Source organism: Oryza brachyantha, chromosome 2, assembly GCF_000231095.2.
Source record: "Oryza brachyantha chromosome 2, ObraRS2, whole genome shotgun sequence".
NCBI lineage: Eukaryota > Viridiplantae > Streptophyta > Magnoliopsida > Poales > Poaceae > Oryza > Oryza brachyantha.
Window position 1 is genome coordinate 27,098,301 of NC_023164.2, and position 18,082 is coordinate 27,116,382.

Here is an 18,082-nt window from a genome sequence, read left to right on the forward strand (position 1 = left end):
CCGCAGCAACCTCGCGTACGAGGAGACTTTTGGGCCGGTTTATATGGGCCTCAAGTCTCAGGAACGAGGCCAGCCCACGGCCCAGCTGAGGAGTATCTGGACGAGACGGAGACGAATCGGTGGATGGCCGCCGCCTCCTCCACCCTTGGTTTCTCTCTCGTGCGACGACGCGCTCCGGCGACGACGGCGAACTCCGCTCCGCGCTCCGGCGACCGGCTCTCAGGTGAGATCCCCGCGCACTCCCTCGCCTCCCCATACTCACCACGCCCATCGTCCTCGAGAGGATCCAAGTGGGATTCATCCACGCAAGACGAGGCGAGGCGATGCGATGCGATCCTCCGGTCCAGATTCAGATAGTGTCGATCTACCGTCGCATCTGGATTTCTTCTCTGTCTGATCCAACTCTTCTGCTTCTGCTGCTGCTTTCCTCTGTCAGGTAGATCGACATGGCGGGAAGACCCAGCATCCCGACCAACAGCTCCGCCCTCATCGCCATCATCGCCGACGAGGTACATACGCCACCGGCCTCCTAACCCCCTCACTATCTGTGGCCCCTTCTAATGCTTACATCTTCCATACCGCAATTAGCAGTTACCCCGAATCATGCCGTAACTCTTCAATTATCTATCTCTAATGAATGCAATTCGGGATTCGGGTGGGGAACTCCCCCCCCCCCCCCCCCCCCAAGGTGAACTTTCAAAAAAAAAAAAACTCCTCAATTGTGGAGGATAATAAAATACGGGGTACTAGTCTGGTTGATAATAAAAACTCCTCAATTGTCGAGGATAATAAAATACGGGCGATCCATTTATTTGCAGGATGCATGAGTCCTTCCTTACCTTTCCTCTGTTACATGTATGTTATAAGGGAAAGTGTTTTTCAGCACCGGACATGCGCATAATCTAATCATTTTTTAAGTTGCTCAACTTGTTGCCGATTACTATTTGTCCAATCACCAAGTTTAACGATTTTGTCACGCATTTGGTAGCTGTGGAATTGGATACTACAGTTACAATCAGGGAAAAAAATACAATGCATAGTGTTTTCTTCTACAAGAGCATGCTGTTGCTGGTGCAAAATTGTCTCTCAAGGACACTTGATACTTCCATTCTCACATGCTTCACATGTACTCCTAATCGGTTAATTCGCCGAAGCAACCCATAGTAGCCAATCAGCATCATTCAGTGAGAACCATATGAGTAAACTGAGGCTCTTAATAAGGAACTGAATGCCATACCACATCCTACGTACCTTTATCAATAATAAAATGTAACTTTTCTTGGTCTTCACATCAGCCTCTCTAAAGTGTAGCCAGGTTCCCCCAGTATTTAGTGACGATTGGAGTCATCTGACAGGAATCTTTTGTTTCCTCCCCTATGTTTGCAGGACACAGTGACTGGGTTTTTGTTGGCTGGAGTTGGCAATGTTGATCTGAGGAAAAAGACAAATTACCTTATTGTTGATAACAGTAATAACCCCAACTTACCAATATGCAAATCTGTTTATTTTCTCCATAAATGTCAGGTTGCTTTAATTCGTCCCCAGTTCTGGCCCTATATAAGGGGGACATTGCATGACATTCTACGGTGATCTCATGTGCAGAAATCATATTATCATTACCCAATTGCATGTTCAATTTTAAATCACCTCGAAACTATCTTTCCATGGTTGGTAGTTATTGGGCTATCACTATTGATCAACTGTGCCAAATGATCTTTCTTCATGATAACCATTTCTCTATTGGAATTCTATCAATGTAGTGGTGCCTAGATGTTCAAACTTCGAGAAGATTGTAGTGACCCTGTGAATTTCGTTCTTAACAGAGCAATAGACATGTTCTGCATTTCAGTTTGGTAGCTGCTATATTTTTGTAAGAGTGAAGAAGTTGGATCTTACATGTCAGGGGAAGTTGTGCCCTTTCTTGTTTCAACTTTCAAGACATAAATTGCATCCCGAGCTTATGTTTCATTGTTATGTTTTCCTTATGGAATATTATGTATCCGTCCTTCCTATATGCTATGTTGAAAAGTGGTTTATAGACTTCATACCAACGTGCTTTATCATGACTTGTTACAGAAACAACAGTCAAACAAATTGAAGATGCATTTAAGGAATTCACGACAAGGGAGGACATTGCAATTGTACTCATCAGCCAATATGTAAGTGGCTTGATTGCATACATCCAGCTATTTCTTCTGTTGTTTGATAAAATCATTGTCATTGATCAGCTTATCACTAAGTATCCAGGCCTTAGAAAATCAGAATGGCAAAGCAAGATTTTCTCAATTCTAGAGTCTAAACTCATATTCAATGATGTGCCTTTAGTTGATAGTTGGTCTTCTTTTGTTGGAGTGTTATCCGTAGTTTTCAGCATGGAATGTGGCAGGAGCACAGCCAACAAAGTTCTATAATAATAACTATATCAATATTATTTTTGTCCTTATCTGCTTTATCTTCCAGTTAACTGATATGTTTACAATGGGACATGGAGTAAAAGGACAGCTGCATTTCACACTCACAACTATGAGCTATTCAATCTATGCAGTCTAAGGCTCTTGATGTTTTGTAGTCAAGACACATAAACCTAGGTCCCTTATGTTAGATCTAACTAGTCAAGGCACTTGTTCAGTACTGTTTACAGAGTTGTGGCCTCTACGTTAGTGTTGACAAAAATGGGTATATAAATGTTTAGAGTTGTGGCCTCTATGTTAGTGTTGACAAAAATGGGTATAGAAATGTTTACAGAGTTGTGGCCTCTACGTTAGTGTTGACAAAAATGGGTATAGAAATGTTTACAGAGTTGTGGCCTCTACATTAGTGTTGACAAAAATAGGTATAGAAACATTTCTTCAGCATGACACCTGATCCAGAAGAAATATAAAATACTCGGTTCCACTGGAATAAAGGTTCCTGCATCTTTGCACTGTGCCTTCATAATAGTTTAAGTCTTTGATAAATTTTGTGATGTGTAAAATGGACAGTTGTTGTAGTCAAAACCTCATTGTTTTCTGTTTTTCGTTGGACAGGTTGCGAACATGATAAGATTTCTGGTCGATAGCTACAACAGACCAGTTCCTGCTATTTTGGAGATCCCATCTAAGGATCATCCATATGACCCAGCACACGATTCTGTCCTTTCTCGCGTGAAGTACCTGTTTTCTGCTGAATCAGTTGCATCAGATAGGAGGTAAAAACTGGTTGTGTTATGCAACATGGGCGTCCTACTTTCTGTGTAACATTTATACTTTGAAACTGCAACATATGCTTATTGTAAACACCATTTTGTGTGAATAACGAGAGGACCATCGAGCAGACGAACTACAGCAAAATAAAGACGATGAATTCATGTAAAATTTTTGTGTTTGACTGTGGTGTTCACAAATATTGTATCTCGGTTAAGTGTTAACGATGATATTCATCTGTGGCACCTATTTCTCATTATCAAATTTAGTGTTTTTTGGGGGTTCAACATGACCACAAGTTTCCCATAGCGAAGGAAGACGTATTGAGCAGATGCCTAGCTCCTGGTTTGAAACCAATTTGCAGAAGAGAGAAGTTGAATGCATGCCTTGATACGTTTGAGACTGGAATATTCAGATTGAATAGCAAGCATAAATATATGCAAATACAGCCTGAAACTAAAAGTTACAGACAAAAGAAGAGAAACTGAATGCATACCTTAACCCTTTTGAGATCAGAAATATCTCATCACAAACAAAAAAAATCAGAACATTCACCAAGTATTATTACTGTATAGCAAAACCGTGAATAACATTTTTGCACCAATGAATTAACAGCAGAAGTGAATTACGTGAGGCGACGCCATCACCAATCCCTCGGTCACCTTCTTCAGCAACTCCTGCTCCTCCATGGTCTGTGGATACGGAGCAACCTTAATCTTTGGATCCAAATAAGCACAGCAATCATCGACATTCCTGTCATACAAGAATACCTTCTTCAGATTAACCGCAGCTTCCATCACACTGCTGATGTATCCTACAAAGTTTTCATCAGGCTGGAAGCCAAAGATGGTGAGCTTAGCCAGGCTATGATGCCTGAAACCATCGGCCATCGGGTGAAGATGAATCCCACACCACATTTGTTTTGTGACAATAACCTCGGCGTTCCCGTCCCTCGACTGTCTCAATCTTAACGGTTCTATTCACAAATTATTTTTCGTTTACAAATATGTCGTTTCGCTTATTTCTCGAATAAGCCAAAAGACGAGCAGTTAACTAATTCTACCCTCTCAAATGAATCTACAAAACCTTGCATTCTTTCAGAACAAAAATTACAACGTATTCAGTGCCCATCATTTGACGGACGCCAACCTCAATCAATCTATCTGCCTTCTTTTAGAAAGAAAAAGGAGATGCAGTTACTTTTTCCTAATGCGAATTCCAGGTACATCCTTAAGGCCCATCTTCAGAGCAGTTCTCCTGTACAGTGCTGGAGGCTTTTCCAAACCGATGGATTTACAGAACCTGTTTGCTAGATCAACAAGCATGGTCTTGTCTCTTCCAACATCACCGATTGAATTGTAATACCCAAGCCATGCATGATATGCTGCCTCCTTGATGCTCATATCAACAATCTTTATTGAACCATCAACCTGAATTAAAAATGGAGCATGCATGTTCAAGCTGGAAATAAAACTGACAAAGAATGTGTCAAACCGTTATAGAGGGGACAATGTCAGACTTATATTTACTCAAATCCCCACACACCCATAGATAGTGTAAATTTATTGATAAGGTAACTCTAACAGAATATACAAGTTAAAATGTTCAAACCTTCCGTTTCATATCTTCATCCATGTGTGGTGTTTGAGACTTCTGCACCGGGAGATCATGTATCTCATTTAAGAAATACTCTTCCCATGGTGCAAGCAAAAGAACTCCTTTACCAGATTTACCTTCTCTCCCGGTCCTTCCAAGTCGATGGATGTAATGATCTCTATCTGAAGGAACACCAACCTAAACCAAAATAGTTTATATGTTAAAACAGTAACTGCAGTAAGGCAGCCATACAATCAGCAGCAGAGAGGTACCACTACTGCAGTTGCTTTCGCTTGGGCAGACAAACAATTCTGGCTTGAAATTTTCTCAACTAAGGTAAAAAAAGTTACCTGAATCACTAGTGTGACACCTGGATAATTCACTCCACGTGTTGAAACATCTGAAGTCACCAGAATCAGGCGACTAGAATCTCGAAATTCTTCTGATATGCGAGTTCTATAAAGCTGAGGTTTTCTTGAATGAATTTCTCGGACATTTAGCTTCAAATCTCGAAGCATGATATACATAAATTCAGTCACCATGGCAGTTGTGCAGAAAACAATCACCTGGAATGAGAAAAGCTGAGTAAATTTAACATATTTAAGGTCTTAGTCAATCATATTGACTGGTCCAAGGAGAAGGATGAGAGCACCTTATAGTCCATTTCCTGATCAATATGTTCTCGGAGAAGGCGATAAACCATATGAAAATGCAGCTCATGTGGCACAATATGATACAACTGTTCCACCTAAGCACAATAACAGCACGTATCAAGAAACCAGTAAGCAATTAAAATTCATGTCCATATGAGAAGATAAAAACAGACTATCATAAGAACATTTTACTTTTAAACCAAAAGCCATTTAGAAACATAGTTTATATCGCCACACAAACAAATGTATCACGAAATGGTTGATAAAATGGCAAGAAACACATATGGTCTAAGATATTTATTTATATGAATGCCAGCATCTATAGACAAATGTTTTTGCAGACGCCACTATATGTGTATCATGGAAAGCAAAGTGCTAAACAATGCATGAATGACCCAATGGAACCCTTCCATAGATACAATAAAGCAATGGGACCTCTTTTAATTGGCCCACTAAGATAATTGCTACCAGATGTTCTAGGTAACGCAAACTGAGAAAATTGATCATATTATATTTCTGTACTTGCAGGAGTCAGGAAAATGAGCTGCAGATGAGCAAAATAGAAAATTAAGTTGGTATACCATGCTAAATTACTAGAGTAGAATTAGAAAGTATAGACCTTATTAGGAGTTTCAACAGCTCCCAAGCCCACTGTATCAACAAAGACATGATCCCTTTTTAAAACTAGCTGTGAAACCCTTCGAACCTGTCATTGACAAATCCAACCATTGGCCCATTACTCACATATAACATATTCAGATCTGCGGTTGTCAATGAATATAGTAGATAGGAAAAAAAAATACAAAATACTAGTGCTGTTGGCCATGCTGATTACAGTACCTCTTTTGGGATTGTAGCGGAAAATAATAGCGTCTGTCTTTGACGTGGCAAACTATCAACAATCTTTTCAATGTCTGAACGAAAACCCAAGTCTAGCAAATGATCAGCTTCATCCAACACAAGCAACTTCAATCCCATCAAACGCACAGAGAATGAAGATTTGTTTTCAATGTGATCCAGCAGTCTACCAGGTGTAGCAACTAAAATCTTGAAGGGGGAAACACAAAATTTAGTTCAGACAAACAGTTACCAGCTTTTACCTTTGATCTTTAGTGGGTCAGTAAGCATTACAAACCTGGCATGGATTAGATTCTAGACGTCTTTGATCTAGCTTGAATCTAGTGCCGCCAATAAGAGATTGAACACCAATTCCTTGATGGTACTTCAATAGAACATTTGCCTCAGCTGTGAGCTGGATGGCAAGCTCTCTTGTAGGGCAAAGGATAAGGGAAAATATCGGAGACACTCGATGATTTGTGTGGTTCTTCATAGCATTCAAGACTGATTCAATTGCAGGGAGCTGTTTATCAATACATTTTTGAATAAATTGGTTGAAGGAACCAGCAATACAAACTAAACATCCGAAAGTATCTTCTCAAAAATGAATATTACCAGAAAAGCTGCACTTTTGCCAGTTCCTGTTTTGGCCTTGACAAGAACATCTTTACCTGCATGCATACGGTGATGAGTGAGGGGTAACCTCTTGATTGCTGAAGGTTTCAGTGATAGCATGTTCAGATAAATCGCAGAGATAAAAAGGTATAACAAGGTGCTGAGTAGTAAGAATGGAGCTACTGAAGCAAGTAACATGGTCAACATAAACTCGTGAATGGTAGCACAATTACCTTCAAGACACATAGGAAGTGCTGCTTCCTGCACAACAGTTGTCTGTAGATATCCAGCATCAGTGAGTGCTTTTACTGTGAGAGGAGAGATGCCACATTCATCAAATCTGATGTCAATGAAACAGCACAGCTTGTTAATCACATGGTAAGTATCTCTGTTTTGGCATGTGCTAGAGAGACACATGAAGTAAAAATGTAAAATCACTTATCAACCATTATGTCGAGTTAAAAGGGCATGCATGTATCATGGCGAGCAATGCCAACTACTAGTTCTCTCGTTTTATTTTGGTTATTTTTGTTGTAGATCAGTGAACCATAGAAAGCTACTTCTTAGTTCATACACAAAAGTATTTTGTTGTTTTGCCTAAAAAGTCATGAAAAGAATTCTAAAGCTAATAGGATCCAGAACAAACAGAGCAGTAATACATGAGGAAATAGAAACATTAGAAGATAAATGACAGTACAACCTTTTATTGGTAAACAAAGATTCGCCCCTTGACTCGTAACGTCTCCTCTCAACACCCAACACCTCCCTGTTCTTTATCTCCTCTCGCAGCTCTCGGAAGCTACCATCGAGATCATTGTTTTCTTCCTCATAGGACTTGAGTGCTCTCCTTTCCTTCTTGATATCACAGTTCCTCAAAGCAGCACTGCTCCATTTCTTCCTGATGGCAGTTCTCGCCTCCAATTCATCATCTTCTGACTCCTCTTCGCTGGAAGCTCCAAGTTTTGCAAACTTCAAATCCTTCTTTGCAGTAGATATATCATCATCCTCATCTGATGAGTCTGGTCTCCATTTCCTTCCAAATCTCCCTGCTGCCACCGAGTAGAACCTCTCTTGAATAAACAGAGAGAGAGCAACCGGACCACCGGCAAGACCTCTAGCAATCAGCGGCATCATCGGTGCATCAACGGACTCATGATGCGCCTGGAATGGAGGAGGCATCACGGAGTAGCGTCTCTTTGGACCGAAGAAACAGAAGGATGCTTCCTTTGCTCGCGAAGGAATGGCAGACGCCGACCTCCATTGCCACCACCAGGGCGCGAGCGTCTGATACTCCCTCCTAGGATTGAACCCACCCCTCGGCTGCTCCCTTCCAGAGACCAACTGATGGCGACCGCCGCCATTCCGGCCACCGGAGACGACCCTCCTCGGCGGCCGCTCCGCCCGGTGGATAGGCCCGTCGTCCTCGTTCCAGAGGTCTTCGGCGCCGGGCAGGAGGAAGCGGTCGGCGAGGGCGCGGATGTGGGCGCGGGAGGAGGTGGGCCCGTCGTCGTCATCGCCGCCGGGGGAAGGGGAGGCGCCAGGCAGCCGGGACGCCCGGATCTCGGAGCGGAGGCGTGCGAGGTAGAGCTGCTTCTCGTGGCGGAGGAGCCCCTGCTGCTTCTGCCTCGCGAGCTTCTCGTGCATCCGCTTGTACTGCCACTTCGATAGCCCCCCCGGGAACGTCCGTGGCCCGCCCCCCATCCCCTCCGCCCTCCTCCTCCTCCTCCTCACCGGCGGCGTGCGGCGGCGGCAGCGGCGGCGAGAAGCAGTAGGGTTTATCACTCTGAGGAATCGAGAGGTTTTTGACTCTGACAGGTCGCCGCTTCCGCCTTCCTAGGAAGAGTTATTGAATACGTTTCCGCCTTCAAGTGGGGATTACGTAATACGTAGCAACAGCAATAACTGAAGCCTAGCTGGGCTGCAGATCTCGCGCTCCCGTCGTAAAGAGAGAGAGAGAGATGGAGGAGAGGAGGCGCGTGCTCGTCGTCGGCGGCAACGGCTACCTGGGCCAGCACCTCCTCGCCGCGCTCGCTGCCGGCGGCGTCGTCGACGTCGCCTTCACCCACCACCGCGAGGCCCCGCCGCGGCCGCTCCTCCACGCGCTGCCCGGCCTCCGCGCCTTCCGGGTAGACCTCCGCTCCCCCGGCGATGGCCTCCGCGCCGTCTCCGAGTCCTTCGGCCAGGTACTTCGCCATTGGAGCTGCGATGTTACTATTAGTAGTTCAAATGTGCGTGCGGATGTCTGACAAAATTGTGTAATTGTCTGACGAAATCCGTGCATTCCTTATCGGTTTATAGTTCATTGGGCAAATGCTAGAATTATCTAAAGCTAATTTGCTGTATCCAGTTTGGTCGAAACTTGGAGTGATTTAAGTACTAAATAATGTATGTGACAAATCGCTTGATTGTTTTCTTAATGAGTTTAATTACCATGTTCAGCCACATGTGGTTGTGAATTGTGCTGCGATCTCAGTACCTCGGGAATGTGAAACGGATCCTGCTGCTGCTATGGCTACCAATGTGCCTTCATCACTTGTCAGTTGGTTGTTAAGCTTTGGGAATGATAGCACTCTTCTTATCCATCTCTCAACAGATCAAGGTAGACTGCTCTCGTCCTTGACAATTTGATGTTATCCAAACTATTCTGCAACCATTCATATTGTATTTTCAATATAAGCATAACTCACCTAGCTAATTAACTGCCTAAGTTTCATTTTCTTGTTTAAAAGCTTAGCCAGAGACACCAAGGATCCTAAGAAAACTCAAGAGTTTATAGCGTACTTGCTAATTTATAGATGTTTGGTCTGTATAGTATCCAATATGTGTAGGAATTCCACATTTTGATCTCACTGATTCACTATCTTGTGCTACCAGTTTATGAGGGAGTAAAATCCTTCTACAAAGAGGAGGATGAGACTTTGCCAGTGAACATGTATGGAAAATCTAAAGTTGCTGCAGAGAAGTTCATTATTGAACAATGCTCAAACTATGCAATTTTGAGAAGCAGTATTATTTATGGGCCACAAACACTTTCTCCTGTTGCAAAATCTCTCCCCATTCAGGTATGGTTAAAATGGCTAATCAACAGTACTTCCTCCTCAAAGCAAGTTAAAATTTTAGTCTTGTCATAGTTGTTCAGAAATAAAAATCATACATGATGGAGTGACACACCTCATAGATTGCATTGTCTGACTAAAAAGGTTCTTCCTCTGTATGCAGTGGATGGATAGTGTTCTTTCACAAGGCCAACAGGTTCAATTCTTTAATGATGAATTCCGGTGCCCTGTTTATGTAAAAGATATGGTGGATGTAGTGTTGTCTTTGACAAAATCATGGTTAGCAGGTATAAAAATGTTACCACACAAGGATGTTATTTAATTTCACGACGAAAAATGCTCCTTTTTACAAATTCTTCCTAAAACATTTTTTGTCTTTTTATTTGACACTTTTTAAAACTTTTTCCCTCTCAATGAATGCTTTCTATTTCTCATTTATTGGCTCCATTGCGACTGAGGCACTGACATCAAAGCACATGCTGCAGATGGCAAAGCTATTCAGGTACTTCTCAATGTCGGTGGACCAGATAGGGTCTCAAGACTGCAGATGGCTGAATCTGTTGCTGATGTTCGTGGATACAGTCATTCTATCATCAAATCTGTATCTGCTTCATCGGTATTAATCTTCTCCGTGGGTCATAGTAATCAAGCATGCATATTTGCCTGTCACCAACTCACCATCGAGAGTCTAAGACATAATTATTTCCTATTTATATACAATTTACAATTATGATCTTTGCAACACAAATGGGACTAGCCTTTCCTAATTTTATTTATTCGTTGCTTGATCAGTGAGTTCAGTTTAAGTACCGTGCATTGCTATGACTCTTTACTTTATTATTCAGGTTGACCGGGGCGTGGTTTCTCCACCAGACATATCCATGGATATCACCAAACTAACCCAAATGCTTGGTATCAAACCAATTTCATTTCAAGATGGAGTCAGAGCTACCCTTGCTGCAGAAGCTAGCACATGACACTTTGTTTGTTCATGTTGCCAAAGAGGGTTGCTTGTATTTGTATGTGAAAGCGTGTGAGATAAAGAGCCACTTTCAGTTTGTTGAACAATGGCAAATTATGTCGAGTGTATGTGAAATATGTAACTTTTTTGACGATGTGAAAAAGGAGATATAGCATTCATCCAACATCAATATCTTGTATTACCGTCTGGTTATATACATCGGAATAAAATTATCTATCATTTTATACTCCTTTTCAGTGGTCTATAATTCTATTGTACCGCATTGTTTATTGTTACAAGTAATCAAGCTTGTAAAGCTGTACTTAAGGCTAGTTAGAGCCATCACCTACTTCAGGCATGCATTGGATCATGTGCTTAAACCTTATATCAGCAAAAGTAGGCATACCAACTTGGACTTTGCTGCAATCCTGCTGGGAGAAGCTTCCTCGAACATGCAGAAGACTGACTGCATCAAAACTGTGTCAGGCTCTAGTTCTACATCACCTCATGCAGGTAAGTAAAAAAGCTAAACTGATACCAATGAAGTTTTGAATTCTTATGGTTGCAGTAGTTAACTTTTACATTTGTTGGTACAGCATCAAGTAAATTGAGCACATCCTGTTCCTGTAGCTACTCATGGACATTTATTCTCACATCAAAGCATGAGGTGTGCACATAGCATCACTGAATGTCATCTATAGGTGAGCATCCATATTAATAAGTCAGTGGATGGTTAGTAGAATTCCAGTCAATCTCCAGCTAAAGCAGCAATTGCTAATCAACAGTAGATTGGTTGCTTATAATAAATTGCTCTTAAATCTGCTTGCTATGTGAGGGCATTATTAATGAACCAGCAGGGTTGTCACTCGTTTTGACAGACATACATCAATTGGAGTAACATTTTCTTTTCTTATCTGCGGCGACTTGGAGTAGAAATGTAACATGCCATTTGCAGAGATATTGAGGTTTACATGCTGAAACACATAGTGACTCGGCCCGGCAGTAAAAGGGGCTGAATGACTTAAAGCCAGTGCTTTGTAGTTTACATTTGTGTTTTGGTTCCGGCAATCTTTAGAAAGATCAGTGAACTGTCTGAACACCCATTTTGGTAGATCTCCAGCAGATGGAATCCATTGCTAGTCTAATGTAGGGTTGTTTTGGGGTAAAAAAAGCCAGAAGTCATCACCTTTCCAAAGTGGCATGCTTGCTTGAGCAGCCTAACATAGTGGCATGCAAGGACTCTTGCCCCTAACAGACAAGATTGTCAATAATCTCTGTTCACTCTAGGCATTTCTTTATTCGACATGAGTTTCATGAATCCTTCTATAGATAACTTGTCTTTACAGAAATCATGCAGCTGACCAAAAGAACATGGTTTGTGGGTGACACTTTTTTATAGTGTTCTTAGTGATTTAGAAGTAAATGTTGTAAAAATAAATATGGTAAAAAAAACCTAAAATCAACGTTAAAATTAAGTAAATCTCAAATTTCACTTATGTTATAAGTTGTTGGCAAGAAGACGAGGCTGGATATTTCATTGCAGTCCATATGAAATAGTGGGCTCCACATGCCAAATTTTCAGTGATCCAAACACATTATCATCTATTCAGAGTAACTGGACCATAGGATGTAGGATCATAAGCTCTACTTCTTGTCATTCTTGTCTCCTCCCCACAGGAACATGACATTGACACTGCCTGCCTAAATCCATATTAAAACCATTCCATCCTTGCCTCTCTTTCTCTCTCTCTCTCTCTCACACACACACACACACAAACACAGAGGCTTATGCCATGAGGAGGTTCTCCAAGCAGCACCTGGTCTCTTGCATTCTGTTCCTGCTGCTTGTCATGTCACACTTGCCAATCCCAAGCTTTGCTTTGAGGAGAACAACATTCAGAGAAGAAGCTGTCAGTGGTTTCAGAAGCCATGAGCTTCCTCCAAGTCCAACCATAGCTCCTTCTCAAGAAAAAGCAGCAGCCATCTTCGCCAACGCCGACAGCATCTGTGGCAAGAAGTATACTGTCTCGAGAAGAACGGTTCCTCAGGGCCCAAACCCTCTCCACAACTGATGAGCTGAGCTGCCATGATCATCAGCTTCTCCAATACAGGTGAATGATGCAGCATCCATCTGCTTAATTTTAGCCAGAGATGTTTCATAGTATTACACACCTCATAGATGTTAAGTACTGATGCTGTACTTCCCTTTGTAGTGTTACCCCCTTTTTAGTTCTTTTTGCGAAGAGCAATCTTAGCCCCACCTTTTTATTTTGTTCTTTTTCTAAGAGTAATTTTAGCCTTTGTGTATAGAAATGGTGTATAAGATGGATGGATGTGCTGTAGCATAAATTGAAATTTGAAGGCTGACTGATGTGAACAAGATTGTCTGTGCTATAAATTAAATCAAGGTGTATGTATCTCAGTTGGACTTGGCTGTGTGCATTATCTTGTGGTGGTTGAAAGGATTCCATCACAAGCTGAAAGCAAGTTAGACATGTCAGCCTCATTGTTTCGCAAAAATTAAATATAAGCAAAACAACTTATTAATGTCAAAAAATAATTTATGGGTTAAAAAATCTAAAAAATAAACTACGATTAAGTAATCCTAAAATTAACTTTAAATTTAGATTTTAAAATTTAAATTTTAGTTTATGAGCATGAGGATAAATGAAAAGACAGGGATAGTACCAACTTCAGGATGAACACTATTATTAAAAGCTCGTGCGTGTTTAAACGGCTGACACGAGAAAATCTGGAGACCTTTTTCATGCACACGTTCTCTATTATCCCGTCACCTCTCCTTTTTCTCCCTCTGGCTCTGGCTGGTTGGTTAAAATCTGTCCATGTTTATGTAAGAATTTAGAGCATGTATACTTGCATGGAGTAGTAGCTGATGCAAATTGGTGAGCAATTCCCGGAGGACTCGCTGAAGAGACAGGCGATTAGGTACGTAGCTGCATTTGTTTAGTGATTTGTTTCACGTGGATGTCAGTGATCGATCGACCCGCATGCATCTTCAAGCAGAAGTTTTCACTGCTCTCAGTCTCAGGTCTGTACTGGCAGCACGGGTAGGAGGGTAGCCATTACAATCTACAGAGCTCCTCGAGCTACAGTGACGGGAGCTGCAGCAGTACTCCCTTGGTCTGTCCTAAAAATTTTAGTAACCCCTCCGGCCTAAAATATATTAACCTAGTAAGTCTGATCCAATATAAACCAAACTTTCGGTTTTCGTGTCCAGCGATTGACCATCCATCTTATTTAATTTTTTAAAAAAATTTAAAAAAGTTAATCACATGTAAAGTAATATTCATAATTTATCATCTAATAAAAATAAAAATATTAATTGATTTTTTTAATAAGAAGAAAAGTCAATCATAGTAGTATAAAGTAAAATATTGGTTTATTTTAGGACGCGATGAGTATTTTTGAACGAAAGTAGCGATTGTCATGTTTGTTTGCTGGGTCAAAGCAAAGGCTCGTGATCCGAAATAGATACTTGCCATCTGGTGGTCGTTACAAACAGTTTTCCTACGCCTTGAGACCGTACCGAATGAACATGTCCATCAAGCCATTACGCAAAACGTGTTGCCTTAGCAAATCAAGAGCACAGTGGCAGCTAGCGAGCATATTGCCTACAGCCAAGCACATTCTTAATCTTCGGAGCGCTTCTAATTCTTCAGACAAGTCGAACAGGATTGCCTTGCCTTATCATTTTGTTATGAACGAAACGCAAGAGAATAAATTCGAAGCAAGAGAGAGTTACATTCAGCATTTGCAGATCATCAACAACATTACAATAGCGAGAGGCAAGTATGTCAGGCAAGACCTTCAATGAAAATTTTCGCTATGCTCACTTGAAGCTTACATACAAATGCAAGTCTGAAATGCGACTAATTATCAACCCCAACGCATGGGCAGCCAGGACAATTAAAAATCTTAATAACAATCAATTCTATCATAGTACTAGTCAGTACAAATGTACGATTTAGCATCAGGCATAATCAGAGCCAGGTGAGGTGTGAGACCAGGCGTACAGCACACACAAATAAAAGAGAGCAGAACATGACGACAGTGACATAACTTCACATTGAAGGGCATTGCACGGTTGAGAGTTTAGACAGGAGCCTCCCAACGCCGCGTCTGCTCCTCCATCACGTTGCGCCCTAACACAACAAGGGGAACCAGTGATCAACAGCATGGCAACACCTCTGTCACCAGCAATGCAGACATCATCTCTTTCCGGTCACAAATGATTCTGACCGTATTCACGGGGGAAAAAATGAATAGCTGCTTCTGATCGACTGCTGTCATCAGCACATCAGCTCAGTTTCAGCAAACACAAGATTCTGGTTTCACAAGAATGCTGATCACTGTGGTGGTTCCAGAACTCTGTTGAGGAAAACAGTACTACTGATCTCATTTCTTTCTGTCATGACCAGTATGGAATAAGAACAAGCAGGCACAGTTTCTGTTAGCTTGTTATGAGGTTTCATGGCAAGCATAGTTGTTTTGAAATCAGCAGTTCAGCACCCTATTCGGTGATAAGGGCTGACTATTAGAAACAGTACCACACTCATCTATAGGCATCAACCAACAAAAGGAAACTCCAAGCCTATTCAAATATGTATTTGGGGAAGAAGTGAAATGAATAACACAGACCTAATTTCCTTTCACACTTCATAATTCGTTAGGTCTCAATTAGTTATGCATGCATGTTGACCGCAGAAGGAAAAAAAAATCAATAAACCATAACTCACGGTGGGATTACAAACAGGTTTGGAAAATCAAGCCCTGTTTGGAATGCACAACATAGATGAACTCGCATAAACCCATCATATTTTGAATGAATCCAAATAGTAGTGATAACTATCCATAGGTTCATTAAAAGTTTAAAGATAAATGCAAATGTAATACTGAAGTTGTCTAATAACAATCAAATCATGAGTTGCGTGACCAAGTAAAATCTTAGCGCGAAACAATTTTTACCAAAACAGAATACAATCCATATGTCATCATGAAATAGAGCGATTAAGTCATTAGACAAAAAGTCAATTTTCAAACTTCATAATTATTTTTTTCCTTCAGCCCTTGATAATTAGTTAGGTCTCAATTAGTTATGCATGCATGTCGACCACAGAAGGAAAAAAAAATCAAGCAACCATAATTTACATGGTTATTGAAAGGACCATGGGACTACAAACAGGTTTGCAACATCAAGCCCTGTTTGGAATGCACAAGATAGATGAACTCCCACAAACCCATCATATTCTGAACTAATGCAAATAGTAGTGATAACTATTCATAGGTTCGTTAATGTTTAAAGATATGCAAATGTAATACTGAAGTTGCCTGAAAACAAACAAATCATGAACTGTGTGTAACCAAGTAAAATATTAGCACAAAACAAAATTTACCAAAACAGAATACAATCCATGTCATCATGAAATAGAACAATTAAGTAATTAGACAAGAATTCAAGAATTTCTTAATTGTTATATGGCACAAGGAAGGCACACATATCACCAGATTTTATAATTTTATATAAACAAACTAGACCGAAACATAACGAAATTAATTTCTTAATTGATCAGGGGATCCCGTACGCTGCATGCAAATGGGAGTCTAAACAAGTAATATTGCTCCCCAATCCATTCATTGCATAATCACAAGATTGCAGGTGATGAATACACATTGTGTAATGATAGATACACGCTGATGGATAGGAGCAATTCATTGCATAATCACAAGATAGCAGCAAGTCATGGATGGAAATAGCAATCCAGTACAAAAGGCACACTGATATGATATTCACAGTTGGAGACGTAACAAGATATGGAATGCACAAGGTTTATTAGGTTGCCACAAATGGTGCCACACTCATCTATAGGCATAAACCAACAAAAGGGAACTCCAGACCTATAAAGATAGGCATTCAGGGAAGAAATGGAAAGGAAAGCATGAAACAGACCTCAAATCCTTCAACTCTTCATAATTAGTTATCCATGTATGTTGACCCCATAAAAAAAGTCAAGCAACAATAACTCACATGGTTATCGAAAGGGCTGTGGGACTACAAATAGGTTCAGAAAATCAATCCCTACTTGGAAAAATGCACAGCCAAATGAACTTGCATAAACCCATCAAATATTGAACTGATCCAATCAGTAGTGTCAACTACACATAGCTTTGCGAATGTTTATTTAAGAGAGAAATGCAAATTGTAATACTAAAGCTGAGTCATGTGCTGTGTGGCCAAGTCCATGAGGTAACTAGCAGAAAACAAATTTTAACTAAAAAACAAGTCATTGAAAGAATTGAATTGGGAACTTGAGCAAACAGTGCATGGTCATCTGCATCTGCGAACTCACATGGCAACAATTTCTTAATTCTTGTATGGCACATTTAGGTAACAGATTTTATACTTATATAAACCAAACCAAAACATTAGATTGACCAGGGGATCCCACACGGGAATGGAAGTGGACAAGTAATAGTGCTTCCGTAATGACTATATGGAAGTTTGATGGATCCCACAGGGGCGATACATGGCATGATCACAAGATAGCAGCAATTGATTCATTAGATATATCGATTATACAACACAAAAGGCACACGGATACGATATTCACAGTCGGTCGGGGATGCACATAGCAAGATAAGGGAAGGCACATGGTTGGGTTGTAACAAAGAAATGCTAAAGATAGCAGGTAGTAGCGAATAGCGAGCGAGCGAGCAGAGGTGGAAATGGAACACGCGAAGAAGACACATGGCAAGTCATGGCGGTACTACTAACTGGCAGTAGCGAGTCAAACGGGAGGGAGCTTGTCGTCCTTGTCGGCGGCGGGGGTGGGGGCGGGGGCGGGATGGGCGTTGGCGTCGGAGAGCATGAGGGGGCGGTCCTTGGCCTCGTGGGCGTCGGCGAGGGGGTCGTCGTCGTCGTCGGTGGAGAGGTTGATGCAGGAGCAGCGCTCGAGGGAGGCGAAGAAGGCGGAGGTGACGCTGGCGCCGACCCAGCTTGCCCAGCTCTCCATGGCCGCGCCGGCGATCCGCGAAGCAAGGCTAGGGTTTCGTCGTGCCGGGGGGTCAAAGGCGGAAGTCGAAGCGGGGCTCACGACTCCACTCCTCTCAGTTCTAGAGGCCACGAAATGAAGCAACCACCCTTTCCTTTTTGTTTCGAACAAC

The 18,082-nt window shown here is 41.5% G+C and overlaps 3 protein-coding genes across 3 annotated transcripts; 2 read left to right on the forward strand and 1 right to left on the reverse strand.

Moving 5' to 3' along the window:
- The first annotated feature begins 105 nt into the window (after positions 1-105).
- Positions 106-3,427, forward strand: LOC102706448 (V-type proton ATPase subunit F). The gene is made up of 5 exons (XM_006648092.3): positions 106-223; positions 437-509; positions 1,387-1,468; positions 2,077-2,159; positions 3,027-3,427. Exons 2-5 carry the CDS (start codon positions 447-449, stop codon positions 3,189-3,191), a joined length of 393 nt encoding a protein of 130 aa, XP_006648155.1. The 5' UTR covers positions 106-223; positions 437-446; the 3' UTR covers positions 3,192-3,427.
- An 841-nt stretch (positions 3,428-4,268) lies between these two features.
- Positions 4,269-8,604, reverse strand: LOC102707004 (DEAD-box ATP-dependent RNA helicase 48). Its single transcript, XM_006648094.2, has 10 exons — positions 7,584-8,604; positions 7,117-7,223; positions 6,884-6,939; positions 6,567-6,791; positions 6,272-6,478; positions 6,051-6,137; positions 5,431-5,526; positions 5,129-5,344; positions 4,794-4,976; positions 4,269-4,612 (listed from the first exon to the last, which is right to left on the reverse strand). Exons 1-10 carry the CDS (start codon positions 8,582-8,584, stop codon positions 4,379-4,381), a joined length of 2,412 nt encoding a protein of 803 aa, XP_006648157.1. The 5' UTR covers positions 8,585-8,604; the 3' UTR covers positions 4,269-4,378.
- A 180-nt stretch (positions 8,605-8,784) lies between these two features.
- LOC102702449 (methionine adenosyltransferase 2 subunit beta) lies at positions 8,785-11,130 on the forward strand. Its single transcript, XM_006649127.3, has 6 exons — positions 8,785-9,066; positions 9,323-9,482; positions 9,758-9,945; positions 10,103-10,226; positions 10,425-10,555; positions 10,785-11,130. The coding sequence occupies exons 1-6, from the start codon at positions 8,842-8,844 to the stop codon at positions 10,914-10,916; spliced, it is 960 nt and encodes a 319-aa protein (XP_006649190.3). The 5' UTR covers positions 8,785-8,841; the 3' UTR covers positions 10,917-11,130.
- Positions 11,131-18,082: the final 6,952 nt, after the last annotated feature.

Coding starts and splice junctions, on each gene's coding strand:
- LOC102706448 (XM_006648092.3), top strand. CDS start 447: ATGGCGGGAAGACCCAGCATCCCGACCAACAGCTCCGCCCTCATCGCC. Junction 510..1,386: donor TCGCCATCATCGCCGACGAG/GTACATACGCCA, acceptor CTATGTTTGCAG/GACACAGTGACTGGGTTTTT. Junction 1,469..2,076: donor TTACCTTATTGTTGATAACA/GTAATAACCCCA, acceptor GACTTGTTACAG/AAACAACAGTCAAACAAATT.
- LOC102702449 (XM_006649127.3), top strand. CDS start 8,842: ATGGAGGAGAGGAGGCGCGTGCTCGTCGTCGGCGGCAACGGCTACCTG. Junction 9,946..10,102: donor CAAAATCTCTCCCCATTCAG/GTATGGTTAAAA, acceptor CTCTGTATGCAG/TGGATGGATAGTGTTCTTTC. Junction 10,227..10,424: donor GACAAAATCATGGTTAGCAG/GTATAAAAATGT, acceptor CACATGCTGCAG/ATGGCAAAGCTATTCAGGTA.
- LOC102707004 (XM_006648094.2), bottom strand. CDS start 8,584: ATGGGGGGCGGGCCACGGACGTTCCCGGGGGGGCTATCGAAGTGGCAG. Junction 7,224..7,583: donor TCTTTGTTTACCAATAAAAG/GTTGTACTGTCA, acceptor CATTGACATCAG/ATTTGATGAATGTGGCATCT. Junction 6,792..6,883: donor GCAAAAGTGCAGCTTTTCTG/GTAATATTCATT, acceptor ATTGATAAACAG/CTCCCTGCAATTGAATCAGT.